Here is an 18,449-nt window from a genome sequence, read left to right as displayed (position 1 = left end):
GTTGGAAGGCAAATTTACATTGGGAGAATGAATTGTTGCCGTGGGTATGTGGAGAAACTTGGAAACCATGGAACTGTCACTGTCGAACAAAACGCACATTTGAGAGCCATTCACATGGTTGCAAAGTCCAGACCGATGAAATCCCTGAGAAATTTCCGGAAGAGGAAATACGGAACCCCACCAACCATTATTGGTCAACATGCAACAAGACGTGAATTAGGCATTGTACCGATGCGAGATTCAATTTTCGTCGGTAGCGCAGGGCAACCGGAAAGTGAAAATTATCATTCAGATGACTGCCCTGATGATGGTGCTTACTCTGGCATGGCTTAGATGATACCACAAAGGTTGGGTCGTTTGAGGTGACCCTCTCGGTTCTCCCCCATCCAAGCATCAGCACTGCACTGATGAGGCCCAGAAGGCCTAAACAGTAAACAGTTTCTCGGCTAAGATACACGTGTACCGTTAGGCTTGGCCATTTTGATAGCTAAACACTCATACAAGCAAGGATTTTGAGGTCAGTACGCCCTTTTGGGTCTTTATATCTACTTATTAAGAAGATTTTGGATGATGTCAGCGCACACAATGAATACCGAAGGAATTCTAGATGTTTTGTCAGCCGCTCAAGACAACTCGCCCGATGAAAATTCTTACATGGTAAACGGTGAATCTTATGCACTGTGTGCAGCAAGAACATCTGGACAATAATATGGAAATGAAAACCAAATCCAACGACAAAAACATATATTCAATGAGAATTCTATGCCACAACGTCCGAAGACAGCCTTTTTTACGCCTGATAGACAAACAAACAAACAAACAGTATTTGACGCCTTCGCAAATTGTAAAGTTTCTCCTACCGATATTCAGTGCCTGCAACGCAGGTTAAATGGCGAAGTCGTGGTAGCCCTTAAATCCATCACGCTAAAGAAAATGTCCTCTGTCTCAACTCACTCAACATTAACTCTGAAAACTACGCTTTGCAAGATATTGATAAACCTCTGACCTTCCTAACGATTTACGACGCCCCTTTTGAACTCTCTGACCTTGCAATCATTCAACGTTTAACACCCTACTGTGATGTCTTAAACTACCGCCGCGGAAAACATACGTACGCCCCAAATATCTACAATGGTCTCCGACATTACCGCGTACGAATCTCCAAAGCAATTCCTAGTTTTCTTCGCTTCGGCAAGTACCATTATTTTTATTAAATATTCTGGCCAAACTCCTACATGTAGAAAATGCAACCACCCCGGTCACTTCAACAACGTCTGCCCAAACAAAATATGTTTTAATTGTGAAAACACTGGTCACGAAGCCCGTGTGTGTCAACGTCCAACATTTTGCTGTATTTGCAAACAAGAGGGTCACATAGGCGTTAATTGCGAATACTCGTGGATCTTCTCAACAGTATATGGCCTGCCAATAGACGAAGAAGAAGATGTAAATATTGACGATGACAACCTCAGCTCCACTTCGATGGAAAATTTGCCGCTCGCCTCTACCCTTCCTCCACCTAATCAGTCCGAGAAACCCGTCCAACCCGTTGACTCGGATTCCTCGTCCATTGACGAAAACCTCCCGCTGGCCTCCGTTCTGCCACCGCCCGTACAGTTTACTTTTGCCTGCTGAACAACTCACTGATCCTTCTTCTGACTTTCTGCTTCTGATCCAACCACTCAACCGCCTCCTGAAAGGCCCAATGAACTTAACCCGCCCGATTTTCTTTCTGAACAATCCGATCTTCCGTCTGAACAACCTGGCCAATCTTATGAATCTACCCCTACGGACCCACCTCTCATCACTTCTTAAGAACTCATCGCCACAATCAAATCTGCTATGAAACCACCTTCCCGCCGAACACCTGCCAAACTGCCCGACGATTTTTCTCTCGCGTGCTCCCGAAAATCTACTGCGCCAACACTTGTCACCGGAAAACCTCGTTCTTTTATCCCTGTGTCGACCGCATCACAAACTCCCATATTGGTCACTCCTAACAACCCAGAAGAGATGGAAACTACTCACGAACTGAAAAGAAAGTCATCATCATCTGAACTCTTTACCCCTACCTCAGAGAGGAAAGAGGGGAGAAACAGGTCAAGGAAACACAAGTAAGCTTATAATTCTTAAGTGAGTCTTTTTTCCAAGAATCTTCAAGTGAAATGTGTCTTTTTTCCAAGATTCTTCAAGTGAAATGTGTTTTTTATCCATGAATCCTTTAAAACTTTAACTATCAATGCAAGGGGGCTAGCAAACCCCCTTACCTACAACTTCTTGTTTGGTTTGATCGAGAAGTCCAACTGCGATGTCTGTTTTGTACAAGAACCGTTAATTCATTCTGAATCTACTATCAAATCTCTATCCCGTAGATGGCTGGACCGTAGATTTTGGTCCCCTGCCTCCGGGAAACAGGGTGGTGTCGTCACCTTGATTTCTTCCAAATGCTCAGACGAAATCGTATCTTGGAAGAAGGACTCACAAGGTCGTATTGTCGGTGTTTTGATCAGGTGCAACGACTATGATATTAATCTAGTCAATATCTACGCTCCTACTAATCCTACCGAACGGAAAAGTTTTTTTCTTTCGATTCATGAATTTTTCATTCCCTCCTCTGCGACTATCATCGGAGGAGATTTTAATTGTTACGACAACGCTCTCGATAAATTTGGTGGGAATATCTCTATACACAAAGACTACGAATCTTTAAAAGTGATTTCGCGCTTTCAGATGTTTGGCGAAATTTGCATCCAAGATCAAGATAATTTACTTGGTTTAATTCCACACGGTCAATTGGGAGTAGACTTGACAAGTTTTAATTTCGAAAGATTTATTATCACCCAAGGTTAAGTGTGACATTTGCTCTTGTTCGATATCCGACCACGATTTTGTTTTTCTTATTTTTTATATTCCCACCGCTGTAAAACGCGGTCCAGGCGTTTGGTGTTTTAACGACTCTCTTTTGAACAATAAGGATTTTTGCGCTACTATAGAGAAACTAAAGGATGATCATGCACGTTTTTTATCTTGTTTTCCGTGTCTCCAAGATTGGTGGGAGTTTTTAAAACAGTCTATTAAAGAAGAAACGATCTCCTTTTCCCGTAAAAAGCGAAGACAATTGCAAAGAGACCAGGTGATTTTGACGAACAAATTGATCCGTCTTTGTCAACGTTTAGTTGACGGAGACGATTCCGTTATCCCTTTAATTTCTGACACTGAATGTCGTTTGAAATCCCTTCGAACTAAGCAAGTCGAAGGAATCATTATTCGTAGTAGAGCAGAATGGCTAGAGGAAGGCGAACGCCCCAGTCAGTACTTTTTAATTTACAAAGAATTAAAGCTCAACGATCCCACATCTCTTCGGTTTATGATTCTAACGGTATCGAAGTCTCCTCCCAAGAAGAGATTGAAAAAGCTCATATCGATTTCTACACTCAGCACTTTTCCGAAGAACCAATAGATGCTGCTCTTCAAGAAGATCTTTTATCTTCTCTATCACGGAAATTAACTTTTGATCAGGCGTCATCTTGTGAAGGCCGAGATCACGCTTGACGAACTTACTCTTGCTATGAAAAATATGAATAGCAATAAATCGCCTGGCCCTGATAGCCTTTCGGTTAAATTCTATGCTAGATTTTGGGATCGCTTAGCTCCACATTTATGTCGAGTCGTAAATGCATTCTACCAAACCGGAGCGATGTGCGATTCCATGAAGATGAGCAACACACCCGTTATTTTAAGAAAGGAGATCGTAAGAATCTGAAAAATTGGCGTCCGATTTCCCTCTTAAACGTTGATTATAAGTTATGCTCAAAAGTTCTGTATCTTCGACTCTCTAAAGTTCTGGAATATATCGCTGACCCTGATCAAACTTGTTCTGTGCCCGGACGCAAAATTACTTCAAACTTACATGTACTTAGAGATATCTTAGATTACATCGACCACACGAATGTAACCGGCATTTTGCTCAGTTTAGATCAAGAGAAAGCCTTCGATCCCGTTAATCGCACCTTTCTTCAAAGCCTCTTACCCCGTTTTGGTTTTGGCCCGTCTTTTTGTTTTTGGATCAACACTTTATATAATGGGGCCAATATGCGTGTTATTGTTAATGAATGGCTAACCGATGCGATTCCTTTGTCTCGTGGGGTAAGACAGGGGGATTCCCTGTCTCCCCTGCTCTATGTTTTGTGCGTTGAAACTCTCGCTTCCCAAATCCGAAATAATCCTAAAATCGAAGGCTTTCTCCTTCCGGGCGCACATGGTCTCTGCTATAAAGTTGGAAATTATGCTGATGATACGACCTGTATAGTGAAATCTTATCGCTCTCTGCAAGTTCTGTTCAACATGCTTAATAATTACGAGCGTGACTCTGGGGCACGCCTTAATGTCACGAAAACAGAGGCCATGTGGTTGGGGGCGTGGCGTACGCGCGACGACCAACCCCTTGGCCTCAAATGGGTAACAAAAGTTAAAATTCTAGGTGTTGTTTTCGGTCGCAATACTGAATTAGATAACTGGCAGCCAAAACTAGAGAAATTAGAAAAACTTCTCAACTTATGGAAATCCCGCTCTCTTTCTCTTGTCGGCCGATCACTCATCGTTAACACCATCGGAATTAGCAAGCTCATATATCTCTCTACAGTTTTCTGTGTCTCAAAATGGGTAATTTCTAAGGTGAACGCTTTAATCTGGCCATTTGTCTGGGGTTGTCGAATTGAAACGGTTAGCCGAGCGTCCTGCCACCAATCTCTTAGCAGTGGCGGTCTCGGCATTTTGAATTTCCTGATCAAAGGTAAATCTCTTAAATTAGCCTCAGTAATTTCCAATCTAGATGATCGCGAGTCAAAATCCTTTTATTTGGCCAGATATTTTCTTGGCCCTAGGCTTGCCTCCTGTCGCTCGGAGTGGAGCTCTCTTCGAGATAACTCCACCCCGAGTACACAGATCTTGACACCCTATTATGAGAATGTTCTCTCGGCGCTCACCACTCTACGTGGGATTCTCTCCCGCACGGAGTGGTGCGATTTTGAATTTTCTTCCAAGAAATGTTATCGAAATCTCTTGAAGAAAAACTCCACATCTCCAATTCTTCATCGCTTTTGGACTCCCTTCCTTACGTTTGAATTTAATCTTGACATATTTTGGAATTTAGTGCGAGATGACTTTTCTGAAAATTATAAGAACGACATACTCTGGAAAATTGTACTTCGCGCTATTAAGGTGCGCGATTCTCTAAAGAGTTGGGGATATATCGACTCAGATAAGTGCGCCTTCTGTTCCAGCAAAGAAACTATAGATCACTGTTTTCTCAATTGTGTGAAATCTGTATGGACCCACTTTTCTCCTATTATCTCCTCTATCCTTGGAACTAGATTTCTCCCTTCCTGTACCTGTGTTTTCTTTTTTCGATGGATTCCCGCTAGTCCGAAACAGAATCGTATTGCCCACTTTCTAATTAAGACAATTCTTTACAGCATCTGGAGATTTCGAAATAAATCTACACTCTACAATGGGAATGACCCCCCTGAGGGTATAACTCGCTATGCCCTCAGCGCGACCAAAAACAGAATTGAATGCGACTACTTCCGACTCTCGTTATCTAACTTTAGAAACGCTTGGGAGTCCCCATCAATCTGTACAATTGATGGGGACTCCTATAGAACACTTTTGTAAATAGATTACCTTAAGCCTTAGTTAACATTTGATTAAATCAACTTGGAATTAATTATTTACAACTTAGAATTAGCATTAAACAAACCTAGAGTTACATTAATATTAGTCTACGTTAGCCCTAGCCATACCAATATTATAGATAAAGCCTATATTAATATTAGACCTAGCTATTTTGGAATTATTTATAACCTTACATTAATATTAGTAATATTTAATACTTGCATATATTTAAGAACTCTTGAACTTTGGAACTTTGGACTGTTTATTAATAATTAGTTGGGGCGAAGCCCACATGAGTTAGCACTTTTATTTTGTAACTTAGGTGGTTTGTTATGAATAAACCCTTTTCAAAACTTAATATATATGTATATATATATAACCCACCCATTAATTTTGGTGCGATTTTAGGGGTTACTTTAAGTCACGTGGTGCAAAATCACAGGACAGTTATCACGCAATAACCCCGTCCGCGTCGATATTTGTCCTCCGATTTTTTCCGTGAAATAGAAACATAATCAACACAAGAGTTTCAACTTTTCCTATTTACATGGAAGGAAACCAAACTGTTTTTTTTTTTTTTTTTTTTTGCTTCCTTGCGTCAATCACGCGCATTCGCCATCGGATCACCACTGGCTTTATTTTATATTTATGAATATTTACTTTTTTATATATATAAATATTTGGCCTCGAAGCTTCGCTTCTCGGCCAAATATTCATTTCTCGGACAATCTCTCAGCCGCGGACATTATCAGCAGATATACCAGCCGCCCGAAGGGGTTTATTTACTAAATATACCGTTGTGTATATCGTTTTCCTTCTCACTGCACCAAGATGTACCCCATCGCTTTAATGTCTTTCTCTCCATTATCTGGCGATATCCTTGCTTCGTTTCCACAAGTGTTAGAGTGCCCTCCGATACCAAACCCAATTCTGGAGTCACAGGAGTTGCAATCGTTTTCTTGGTTGGCGATGATCCCAATTCTCGCTTTGGAACCTCCCACAGCATTGAACCCTTCCTTGTTACATTTGAGCTGCAAGGACGCTTCTGAGCCAATCAGTGTCTTCCACGTGTCACGACCCAGGGAGGTGTTGCGGAATTGACCGTCAGCGATTAGTGAGTAAAGTGAGTTGGCCCGCTCTTGGATTACAATGAAGTTAATCTGTTCGTTGACCTTCATGCCGAGACAGATCTTGGAGAATGGTGTATTCCAGTAAGTAGGTAACTTGGTCTCTTGTGAGTCAAACCCAGTCATGCCTCCTGGTAGATTGTGGTTGGCCTTGTTGCCCCAAAGCTTAGAGTTAAAGCGGAAGGTTTGCTGGAAAAATATATTGAGTTAATTATAACTATTGAACGATTATAGCGTTGAACAAAACCTAAGAAAGGGTCAAACAATCGCCGTTAAATCCAACATTCCCAAAGCTCGATTAAAAGGCAGACAGAAAAAAGCCTTCATTATCTTCACGAAACTCTGGTGCACTATACCTAACTAATGAAGGTGTAGTCTGATCGTCCGGGTGAGTGTAGTCCTGAGAAGGACTGTTGTCGGTGGCAGTGACTGACGTTTCGACAACCTGTGCGGAAGTCATCATCAGAGTCAAGTGAGTGATTGTTGTCAGTAGAATGTTCTTATTCCAGTTCGTGTGAAATGATCGGTTGGTTTTGCCGTGATGTTATTGGCTGTAAGACTCAAGTGACGTAAGTCGCTCGTGATTGGTCTGTTTCGGTCTGTCGGTAAAGCTAGGTTGTTCTTTTTCGGTCGTTTGTGATGTTTATGTCGTGAATGAGTCGTTTGTATGGGGCGGGTAGTTGTTGACATCTGTTTAGGGGAGTCTGTTCTAAGTTAGTAAACCAGCTTTCCAGAGTCAGTCGTTGAAAATAGTCAGTGCTGTAGGTTAGGCATTGCGCAGAGTCCCAGTCAATGTTGTGGTTGGTAAGTCGATGGTGTTCAGCAATGTGATTGCTGACATCACCTTTCCTCGTCGCCCGTCTGTGTTCAGTCAGTCTTGTTGTGAGGTTTCTGCCAGTCTCACCGATGTAGGAGGCTTGGCAGTCGGAACAATTGATCTTATAAATCGTTCCCTGTCTGTTCCTCGGTTCGTCTTTGTCTTTAACGTTGGTTAGTAACTGACGTAGTGTGGTGATGGGTCTGTGGGCGACGCGGATATTGAAGGGTAGTAAGATGCGCGAGATGTTTTCAGACATACCTTTTATGTACGGTATGGTTGCTGTAGTCGTAGGGGTTGCGGTGTCGTTTGTTTCGGTAGTGGTAGTGGGTCGGTGAGTGTTTCGTCGGATGAAGTCGTTGTTGTAGTTGTTCTTCGTAAAAACACGGTGAAGGTATTTGTTCTCGTCGGATAAGCTGTCTGTCGAGTCACATACTAGTTGTGCGCGTCGTGTTAGAGTTCTGATAGTTGTGGCTTTGTGTGATGTAGGGTTGTAGGATGACTCGTCTAGTAATCTGTCGGTGTGTGTCGGTTTCCTGTAAACTGTCGTTCGTAATGAGTTGTCGTTGTGGGTTACCAGGCAGTCTAGAAAAGGAAGTTTGCCATTTTCTTCGACTTCTCTGGTAAACTGTATGTCAGTGTTTTGTTCGTTAAGGTGGTTGTGGAATGCGTCAATTTTGTCGTGTCGAACGGCGGTGAATGTGTCGTCAACGTAACGTAACCAAAGCGGTATCGTTTGTCGGCAAGTCGAAAGGGCGCGTTCCTCGATGTTCTGCATCACAATTTCTGCTCTAACAACAGAAACTGGAGACCCCATGGCAGTGCCGTGTAACTGTTTGTAGTGTTTACCGTTGTACTGAAAGTAAGTAGACGTTAGGCAAATGTTTAGCAAGTCCATGATGTCGTCTGTCGGTAGCGGTAGTGGTTCGGTAGATTTTCGGATTGCAGTTTCAGTGCATTGTAATGCTAATTGAAGTGGAATACTTGTGAACAGTGATTTCACATCAAATGACACTAGTTTGTAGTCGTCAGGTATCTGAACAGTCTTGGTAGCGTTAATGAAGTCTTCAGTGGATTGTAGTTTATGTCTGGATTTGTCGGTTAGCGGTTGTAGTATTGTCGTCAGGTACTTGGATAGTTGGTATGTGGGAGAGCCACAGAAAGAAACAATAGGTCGCATCGGGAAACCAGGTTTGTGTAGTTTCGGCAAACCGTAGAGTTTCGGTGGCTGTGGTACCGAGCACCTCAGTCGATAGTACCGTTGGTTGTCAAAGGCGTTCGTTTTCTTGAGTGTCAGTAGTTTACTGTTGAGTTTACGTTGAAGGGCAGGAGTTGGGTCACGTTTGAGTTCTTCGTAGGTTCGTTTGTCGTTAACTAGTGCGTCCATTTTGTCGTGATAGTCAGTTTTGTCCATAACAACAGTAACTCGTCCTTTGTCGGCTGGTAGGATAACTATGTTCTCGTCGTTTCTCAGTCGTTTCAGTGCGCGTTGTTCGTCTTTAGTCAAGTTGCTGTCATGTAGTGACGTTGATTGTATAGTGGAGGCAATTCTGCTTCTGATGTTATCCTTGGTCGGCTGAGATAGTTCTCGTTGCCGAGACAGGGCCGCCTCAACACTAGATACAATAGCCTCAGTCGGTATGCGTTTAGGTGTTACTGAGTGTTTTAGTCCGTATGATAGTACCCGAGTTTCAGTCTTGTCTAAGGAACGAGAAGAAATGTTACTTACCCAGTTGTCGTCCGGTTTGCTTCGTCTCTCTTCTTTGTCTCGTAGCAGTCGTGTCAATTTTTGTTGATGTCCAGTGCGGGCGCGTTCAGTCGTCTTGTTGGCTCGTTTGTCGGCAATTGTCGTAACGGTGTCAAGTAGGTCAGTTGGTATCAGTTGTTTCAGTTGGTCGTGTAGTCCGTATGACGCGCACAACTAGTATGTGACTCGACAGACAGCTTATCCGACGAGAACAAATACCTTCACCGTGTTTTTACGAAGAACAACTACAACAACGACTTCATCCGACGAAACACTCACCGACCCACTACCACTACCGAAACAAACGACACCGCAACCCCTACGACTACAGCAACCATACCGTACATAAAAGGTATGTCTGAAAACATCTCGCGCATCTTACTACCCTTCAATATCCGCGTCGCCCACAGACCCATCACCACACTACGTCAGTTACTAACCAACGTTAAAGACAAAGACGAACCGAGGAACAGACAGGGAACGATTTATAAGATCAATTGTTCCGACTGCCAAGCCTCCTACATCGGTGAGACTGGCAGAAACCTCACAACAAGACTGACTGAACACAGACGGGCGACGAGGAAAGGTGATGTCAGCAATCACATTGCTGAACACCATCGACTTACCAACCACAACATTGACTGGGACTCTGCGCAATGCCTAACCTACAGCACTGACTATTTTCAACGACTGACTCTGGAAAGCTGGTTTACTAACTTAGAACAGACTCCCCTAAACAGATGTCAACAACTACCCGCCCCATACAAACGACTCATTCACGACATAAACATCACAAACGACCGAAAAAGAACAACCTAGCTTTACCGACAGACCGAAACAGACCAATCACGAACGACTTACGTCACTTGAGTCTTACAGCCAATAACATCACGGCAAAACCAACCGATCATTTCACACGAACTGGAATAAGAACATTCTACTGACAACAATCACTCACTTGACTCTGATGATGACTTCCGCACAGGTTGTCGAAACGTCAGTCACTGCCACCGACAACAGTCCTTCTCAGGACTACACTCACCCGGACGATCAGACTACACCTTCACATGTTACCCCCGGGTTCAAACCATTTACTGCAATACCTAACTAAGCTATTCGTTGAGAGGCAATAAGTCAGTGAAGCTTTAATTTCTAAAGTGCTTCTATTTCATAATCATTTCGTATTCCTAGAATAAAAATCATTTTAATGTTTAATCTCCAACCATACATCTAAAAGATAGGAATTCTACAGCAATCCCAAATGAAGGCTGTTATGAAAAACGGCGGGATCCGGAGTGAAATCGCAGTTGTGTTAAATTAAACATGAACGCGAAAGACCACACCTTATTGCCATCAATCTTCATAACTGGCGTCCATCCCCCATCTCCACATCCAAAGTCTTCCATGTGACAAAAAACAGATATTGGTTCTGATCCAAATTGTAGGGTAATCAAACCACTGCTGCTCGATCTGTAGAGTATATCCCTCTTACAAGACTTTTAAGGACAGATACACGTACATTTACACGTTCATAAAGACCAATACTCTAACATATTCCAACATTAAATCATGTAAGGTTTCGTTGTATCTTATAACAAATAACTATAGATATAAGGGCATCATCTATATTGGCTTCTATCATATTTAGACAAGGCTGTGGCCTGTTATTATTATGGAGCTGCATAAGGGAAAACAGATTGAATCTTGAACGGGATCTGAAGTCATGTTCTTTTGGTGTCAATCAACTTGTATTAATTAATAATGGTAATGACATAGCCTGTTGTTATTATTATTGAGCTGCGTAGGGGTATGTTTACATAAAATTTCGAGCGGCTTCATGGGGCGTGAGTCATCAGCCTTACCAATCAAAATTGTGCAATAGAATGCTCTGAAAGAATATTATAAGCACTCCTGAAAGAGCACCAAAAGTACTCCTTTGAACGCTCTGAAAGAGTAAGGTCAAATGCAAATCCTAATTTACAAAAGATCATGTATCGTATTTAACAAAAAAAAAACTTTGTGAGGAAGATGTTCCTTTGTTAACATTTCTTTCGTTACGCTAGGTAGACATAGAGTCATATGATCAGTCCCTGTGACTTAAAAGAAAAACGAGAAATTCTAGTAAAAGTCGGTAAATTAAGTACACTTCTGGAGAGCACCGAGCATTTGTCTTAGCATCTGTTGGCTTATACTTACGATTATTATAATCTTTGTGATTTTCATCATTATTAGTACCATTACCATCATAATGATTTTTATTATCATTACCATTATCTTTATTCAACCGGTCCTTATACAATTTTATCATTAAATCGTCATTTTTTAATCAGATTTCTTGCAGTTCTTACCTTTTCAACTTGTAGACTTCATTACATGTCGAAGCTGGAAATAAAACAGAGATTTAATTTTGTCATTTAAGAAGAATCAATTTTCTGGGATGAACTGACTTTTGATAGCCACATATTCTTGCCAATGATTTTGTTGTCGTCATTGCTGCATTTCTATAAATAGCGGTCTGATCTGTTTGGGTGTAAATGCAGACTTAAGGTTTTCCATGCTTATATAAATATTTTTGTTCTTGATGGTAACAAGTTTTTAAAAAAAACCTTCAATGATGCATATATATTTTAAATGTTTTCTGCAAGGAGAGCTTTATTTTCATATGTATATAAATAAACGAAGAGCTTGAAATATTTACATTTATTCTCTAAGATTTGATACAACTATTGAAGAAACCACTGTAAGAAGTAGCACGAGATTGACATTACCCGATCTGCAAATGTTTCCATCTCCATGAAATCCAGGGGCACATGAACAGTTGTAAGACCCCTTAGTATTGTTGCACACAGCATTAGCACTGCAGTTATATGTTTCTGCAGTACACTCGTCAATATCTGCCGGAGAAGACATTTCATTACATTAAAGTGTTTATAAAATGTGAATAGACAGTCATGTTTGTCTGATATTAATCAATTTCAATTTAATCAACTAATTATTAATTCATTAATCGTTGACTGATTTACCTTCGCAAGTTTTTTCCATCTCCATAATAACCAGGTTTACGTGAAAATTTGTTCCATCCCTTAATATTGTTGCACACAGAATAAGTACTGTAGTTGGATGTTGTTTCGACACTTGTTTATAAATGTAAATCGCAACCTTACCAGATATCCGACAATGGAGCTATACTATCACTTAGTTACCATTCTGTTAATTATCGAAAAATTTATTACAATTCAATTTTACCTTTGCAAGTCCTTCCATCTCCGGAATATCCAGGTTTACATGTACAGTTGTAAGATCCCTTGATATTGTTGCACACAGCATCAGCACTGCAATTGTGTAATTCCTTAGCACACTCGTTGACATCTGAAAATAATTGTCCTTGTCTTATTTATCAGTAACATTTTTACTGGTTACCAGCATCTCAACCAAAACTTTTATGGAACACTATCAATGTCCACTGCTCGAGTTACCTCTTAAATACAGTAACGATGAGCAAGCCTAAGAATCAATTATCAGATCTTTTCTCAACGTAATCTTAAAGTTCATCTTTGGCAAATTGGCAAATGGCAGCTCTGTCTGAGTGTCACAGCCTCTAGGACAGCTTGAAGTATTGAAATTCTATGAGGATGACAAGATGTGTAGTGTCAGTATTTGCACTTCCTGCTTGACCCTTCCCCAGTCCTTCTTCTTCTTCAATATATATTAACGAGAAAAGCGTGCCAGAGGTAATGCGAGTCTCCGGCGACCCCATGAATGCGAGATAGGAAAGAGATAACTGGAGACAAGCCAGTAATGAAACTGATTGCTGTTGTTTTGTTCAGTTTGGAGAGATTCGTTTTTGACCGTAAGCTGTTTATCAACGTTTTATCCCAAGAACATTTTCCGTGAGATGTAAGGGCAATAACCTCTATTTGAAATTAAAATATTTTCGTGTACTGTCTCTGAACATCATCTCTTCTTTGAAACTTACTGTGTTTCTTTTAGGGTAATACCATGTTTCCGGACAATTCTACGAGCGTATTTTCACGTCAATGCAGGTTTTTAATTGTGTAAGAATCATGTGGCAAAGTTTACCTTTTTCACAGTGTGGTCCTTTGAATCCAGTGGTACACAAACAGCGATATCCTTTGTAGGTAAAACCGCTTTGACAAGAACCATTGTTATCGCAAGGGTTATCGACACAAGCGCTCTGAAGCGAAAACGAGAAATAATATTAACAATCTTAATTTCATATTTGTTTTAAACAATAGTACACATTTTTCCGTGCTCCATAACGTGATAAAGTTAGGCGGGATGTTGGGGAACACGAGGAAAGCTTATAAATCACGAGTCGCAGGCGAGGGATTTATAAGATTTACAAACATAGTTATTAGACGTTATAGAGCCCGGAAAAAAAAATTGTTCTATTGCTTTTCTGACATAACTACGGGGCTCATAACCTGATAAAGCATCTGCTTGTAAGATGAATTTACCAATCATACGATGCGTACTATGTTTATCTGTTTATCTATCAAAAAAGCAGGTTGGCTGATCAATTATCTTTAAATTTAATTCTTAATTTTGACGTTGGAGCGGTCGATAAAAGTGCCTCAGAAGCCGAGGGGCACTCAACTTGTAAAAAAGAAACCATCATTAATGATAATTATATTGATAACGATGAGGACAGTGACAATAATAATAATGATAATAATATATATATTAATGATAATGAAAAGTAGAAAAATAGGAGCAAACGTTTCAACGCTCATGATCGTGAACAGGTCTTTTCTCCGAATCTAAGTATTTGGTAATGAAATAACACCTACCTCAGCTGCATGATAAAAAAAATGTATTTTCTCCTCCATTTCGTGTTCGTGTCTTTCGTGAGTAACATTATTCAATTCACATCTGTACCCTCCATGTCCTTTAACTCGTTTATCAAGATTAATGCTGACACAATCAGGTTCCATATAACACATGCTCTTACAAAACTTCATTGTCATGACTTCAACGATGCGAATCACGTGGTTTATAAAACGTCTGCCGTCAAATAGTTTTTCAGGCGTAAACTGCAACTCACGGCATTGGTCAGCGTCAGAATAGTCTTCAGAATTAAAAACAAAAAAAAAGCGAAACAAAACAAAACAATAGATATGAGAAAAATAATTCCATTGGTAACTGTGACTAAAAATTTAGCCGTTTGGCGAAAAAGTTGTCAAATTTTAGCCATTAGTCGGGAAAAACACTAACTGTAATTACAACTTATGGTCACAGCAATGGAAGTATATTAACCTTAAGTCGTAAATTGGCCGTAAAAGCCATAAACCCATGGACAACCTTTTATAGGGGTTATTAATTACCAAAATTTTGTCCCTCTAAACACGCATGAGTTCTTATCCGGACTCCTTTTATCTCCTGAGTATTCGGTCGAGTATCTCGGTCGAAATGATACGTGCTACCATTCACAGAACATTCCAGATGTAATAATTTATTTCCACAGAAAATGTAAAGCAAGAAATTTACAATAAAAAAATTAATTAAATATAATGGGTAGAAAATGTTCTGAACCAAGACGCAAGTTCTTAGTTTGAGAAAATTGGGCTGACTCAAATCAGCCAGCGAAGAACTTTTGCAAAGAGTCTGCACTGCAAAGGAGCTTCATTGTATAACATCTTGCTCTTCAGTCGATTAAATTACTACTAAAATCTACATATCTAGTAAGAGTCGTAAATTATCGACATGTTCTGTCCATGGAAGTTGTTAAGCATTTTTCGAACAAAAAGTTAACGGCAAACGAGCTAAAAATCTAAATTTACTAACGGCATAACCACTCCAGCAAGCACAAACAAGAAGAGCAGTACTAAAAAGGGTTAAACTGCTGCACTACGAAGATAGTATTCACAAGTGTAAAATTTCCACTATTGAGTCCACAATACAAGAAAAAATGGGAAAATGGATTAGGTGGAGAGATGGATAGAGAAAAATTACAACATATTTTATACTTGGATAACGATCTCGCTAACAAAGAACCAGTCTAGAAAGTCAAAAAAAAAAGAAACAAAAAATAGACTTGAAATCCATTCGCAATTTCGACCATGAAGTTCTCATAAGTTTACTCATAAAAACCTCGTAACTAACCATCTTTCCATCCACCTTTAATTTAGCTTGTAAGCGGTTGAAAGAAGTTTGAAAAAGTGTTGAACCATCTCTAAACAGTTTCTTATTGTGGAGATAAAGAACAAAACTTCCCTTCAACAAATAACGTGCAGGTGTTGAACGGTAACTATGATTAAGAAGGACCAATTTCTCTTCAAAATCCCCGCTCAGAAATGAGTAATAAAAAAGCTAACCTTGCGATGAGATAGAAGTAGATATCATGAAACACCAAAGTAACAGAACAAGGACAAAAATCGAATTCTTCATGACGCAGATCGCTTTCTGTGATTGTTTTCCAAAAGACGTGTAAATTGATGCCAAATGTTTGTTTTCAATTTTTCCTAATATATAACTCTTTCTGACTCCCTTTTGACCAACGAAACCTGGCTATTATCCTACTCTTCTTTGTTTTAATGTGATGGCTTTATTTACTCTGCCCGCAGGCGCACAGTTTGTCGGGTGAAAATGACTTCAGGGGGTAATATTCTAAAGAAACTGTAGCCAATTTATATTATCAACTCAGTTGATGAAACTTTCATTACCTTGAAAATGAATCGTTTATTTTATTTTACCAAAGCTTCTCGACGGGTCAAATAGAAATAAATAGTACTGAAACAACATCAGTTAAAGTCTGAAAGTCGATTTCTGTTTTCTCAGCGAGAAACTAAACAGAAATTAAATGTTTCCGCTGTTTATTTGTAGAAATGGGAGAGAGTAATTTCGCCCCCATAGAGACTAAAATCGTCCTTCGTCTTGAATTAAATTTGCTGAAAGCTAAAACACCTGGCGCATTTTACAAAAACTCTTTGTGAATATTTCAAAAACTTTTATTATCTGTCGATAAGTCTACATGGTATGACAAACTGACATGGCGTAAAATATCACAATATGAGGTTAGCGTTGATCACGGTCAAGATCATCGACGAACTAATCGTCAACGATATTCGTCATTGTTGTGGACTCACGAGGCGCAGCTAAGTGAGTCTTCAAAAAATTTTCGCCATTTTGATGGCGAATATGGTTGTCGATAAGAGTACAGACCCCGTTAAACCACGTTCGATTTTTTTTTACCACGATATCGACGTTAAACTCGCGATTCTTTTAATGCGTGACATGTTGCATGGCACGTTGACACGAGCGGCGTCGTCTATATTCTTATCGACAACGGCAAATTGGGCAATCAGATTGTGACATCACTGTAAATTGTGGTAAAAACTAATGTAAATCTTGAATTGCAGACAGATATGATTGTAAAATTTTACACTATCAAAATCAAAGAGAGCCAGGTCACTCTTTGTACATTTTTTAAACTATTGGCTTAGGTTGGCAAGTTCGCTAGTTGCAGTTTCCAGTAAAAGCAACTCCGCCGTTTGCAATTCTGCTTCAATTCGTTTGAGTTATTCAAGTCTCTTTGGTGTTACCCCAACTTGGCCAGCCTGTGTGGAGAGTTTTACAGCTGATATAAGTGTTTTGAGGGCAAGGTGCACTGGCTGGGTTCTTTTTAAAAATTAATAAATATTAGTAGATTAACAAAGATCTAACCAATGTTTACGGAGATCTAAGTGTTGCTTTGAATAATTGTTTTCAGTCATCTCTGATCTGTACTGACATCTTTGAAACTGGATATATCTCCATGGTTGGTTTTCCCAGTTTTCCCTTCTCTCTTCGTCGTAAAACTTAATGGTTTTGAGCGATTAAAATGAATTATGTTCTACGGGGGGAAACTCATAAAAAGTGAACTTCAATTAGAAACTAGAAACTAATAATTACCTTTGACAACATCCTCAGAAAACAACACTGCATCAGTTTCAACTGATTGTTTTAATAGTCTTTAACCTTTCATCCTGAATCATCCGCTCTGGGATAGTTTATTGTCTCCCTTGTCAATGCACTGCGATGTATCCCATGCCTTTGATGTGTTTCTCTCCATTATCTCCACCATACACTGCCTCGTTTCTGCACGCGTTGCTGTTACCATAGAGTCCTCCTGTACCAAAAGCAATTCTAGAATCAGTGGCTATGCAGTCTCCCTCATTATTTCTAGTTAAACAAATTCTTGCTTTTGAAGAGTGTTTGTGAATACCCATAACATTGAATCCTTAATTATCAGTGTAGTTAAGCTGCAACGACGCTTGCGAACTAATAAGCTTCTTCCACGTGTTACAGCTTATTGTCGTTTTTAGGTATTTTCCATCAGCGAGGATTAAGTACAATGAGTTGGCCTGCCTTTTCATGACAATAAATTGTTTTTGGTGGTCGATCTTCATACAGAGACAGATCTTGGAGAAGGGCGTTTTCCAGTAGGTGGGTAGCTTAGTCTCTTGCAAGTCAAGCCCAGTGTTACCTCCTGCAAGGTTATAAGTAATTCTATCGCGCCAGAAGTCGTAGTGGAGGATTATCTAAAATAAAAACGGAAATCATTCGAATTATATTTTTTTCTATTTTCAGTTTAAACCTTTTTACCATCGATCTCTGTCAAAAGATCCGAGTCCGAAAAGCGAAGTTCAATGTAATAAGGTTCTAGAGGGCATGCGTGTCACGCGTCAGGCATAACGTCCCAACGTGACATCTACATCTCTTCTTAAAACAGTTAGAACTTAAACAAGGTTCTAATAAACAAGGTTCTAACAGTCCTAAAGGTTCTAAGTGTGTACGACTACAAAATCACCCAAAGGTTCTTTTAGCTTTAACTTGTGGTCAGCATGGCAGTATCACCATACAGTTTCAATAAGACGCTGGGATGGTCTGCGGATCCGTAGACTTCTTCTGTCGGGTTTATACTCTTGCGGGATATCGGGTTGTGATTCCATCTCTGGCCTTTCGATACCAGCATCAGTGTTTGGTTGCATACAAGAATTTTACTCGTCGGTGCCTTCTGCTAGCATGCTGGGTTTCTTGCTGGGCTTGGGACTGGAGATGCCTCCTCCTTGGTCGGTTGAAGATG

At 40.1% G+C, this 18,449-nt stretch overlaps 1 protein-coding gene and 1 pseudogene across 1 annotated transcript; one reads left to right on the top strand and one right to left on the bottom strand.

The window, feature by feature from the left end:
- Window positions 1-585: 585 nt before the first annotated feature.
- LOC148729178 (uncharacterized) lies at window positions 586-1,936 on the top strand (annotated as a pseudogene).
- Window positions 1,937-3,134: 1,198 nt separating this feature from the next.
- Window positions 3,135-15,887, bottom strand: LOC111345057 (uncharacterized). Its single transcript, XM_022952309.2, has 8 exons — window positions 15,700-15,887; window positions 14,176-14,453; window positions 13,445-13,559; window positions 12,611-12,733; window positions 12,133-12,258; window positions 11,713-11,746; window positions 10,708-10,834; window positions 3,135-6,989 (listed from the first exon to the last, which is right to left on the bottom strand). Exons 1-8 carry the CDS (start codon window positions 15,770-15,772, stop codon window positions 6,492-6,494), a joined length of 1,374 nt encoding a protein of 457 aa, XP_022808044.2. The 5' UTR covers window positions 15,773-15,887; the 3' UTR covers window positions 3,135-6,491.
- Between the last annotated feature and the right edge of the window lie 2,562 nt (window positions 15,888-18,449).

This window comes from Stylophora pistillata, chromosome 6 (genome assembly GCF_964205215.1).
Source record: "Stylophora pistillata chromosome 6, jaStyPist1.2, whole genome shotgun sequence".
Taxonomy (NCBI): domain Eukaryota; kingdom Metazoa; phylum Cnidaria; class Anthozoa; order Scleractinia; family Pocilloporidae; genus Stylophora; species Stylophora pistillata.
The sequence above is the reverse complement of the archived record's forward strand: the minus strand, read 5'-3'. Positions and strand labels throughout refer to the sequence as shown.

Bases quoted from the DNA above. Each gene is read 5' to 3' on its own strand.
- LOC111345057 (XM_022952309.2), bottom strand. From the start codon at position 15,772: ATGAAGAATTCGATTTTTGTCCTTGTTCTGTTACTTTGGTGTTTCATG. The intron at 14,454-15,699 runs GTTAGCTTTTTT...TTAATTCTGAAG, and splicing joins TACTTCTATCTCATCGCAAG to ACTATTCTGACGCTGACCAA. The intron at 10,835-11,712 runs GTAAGAACTGCA...TATACTCTACAG, and splicing joins GAAGTCTACAAGTTGAAAAG to ATCGAGCAGCAGTGGTTTGA.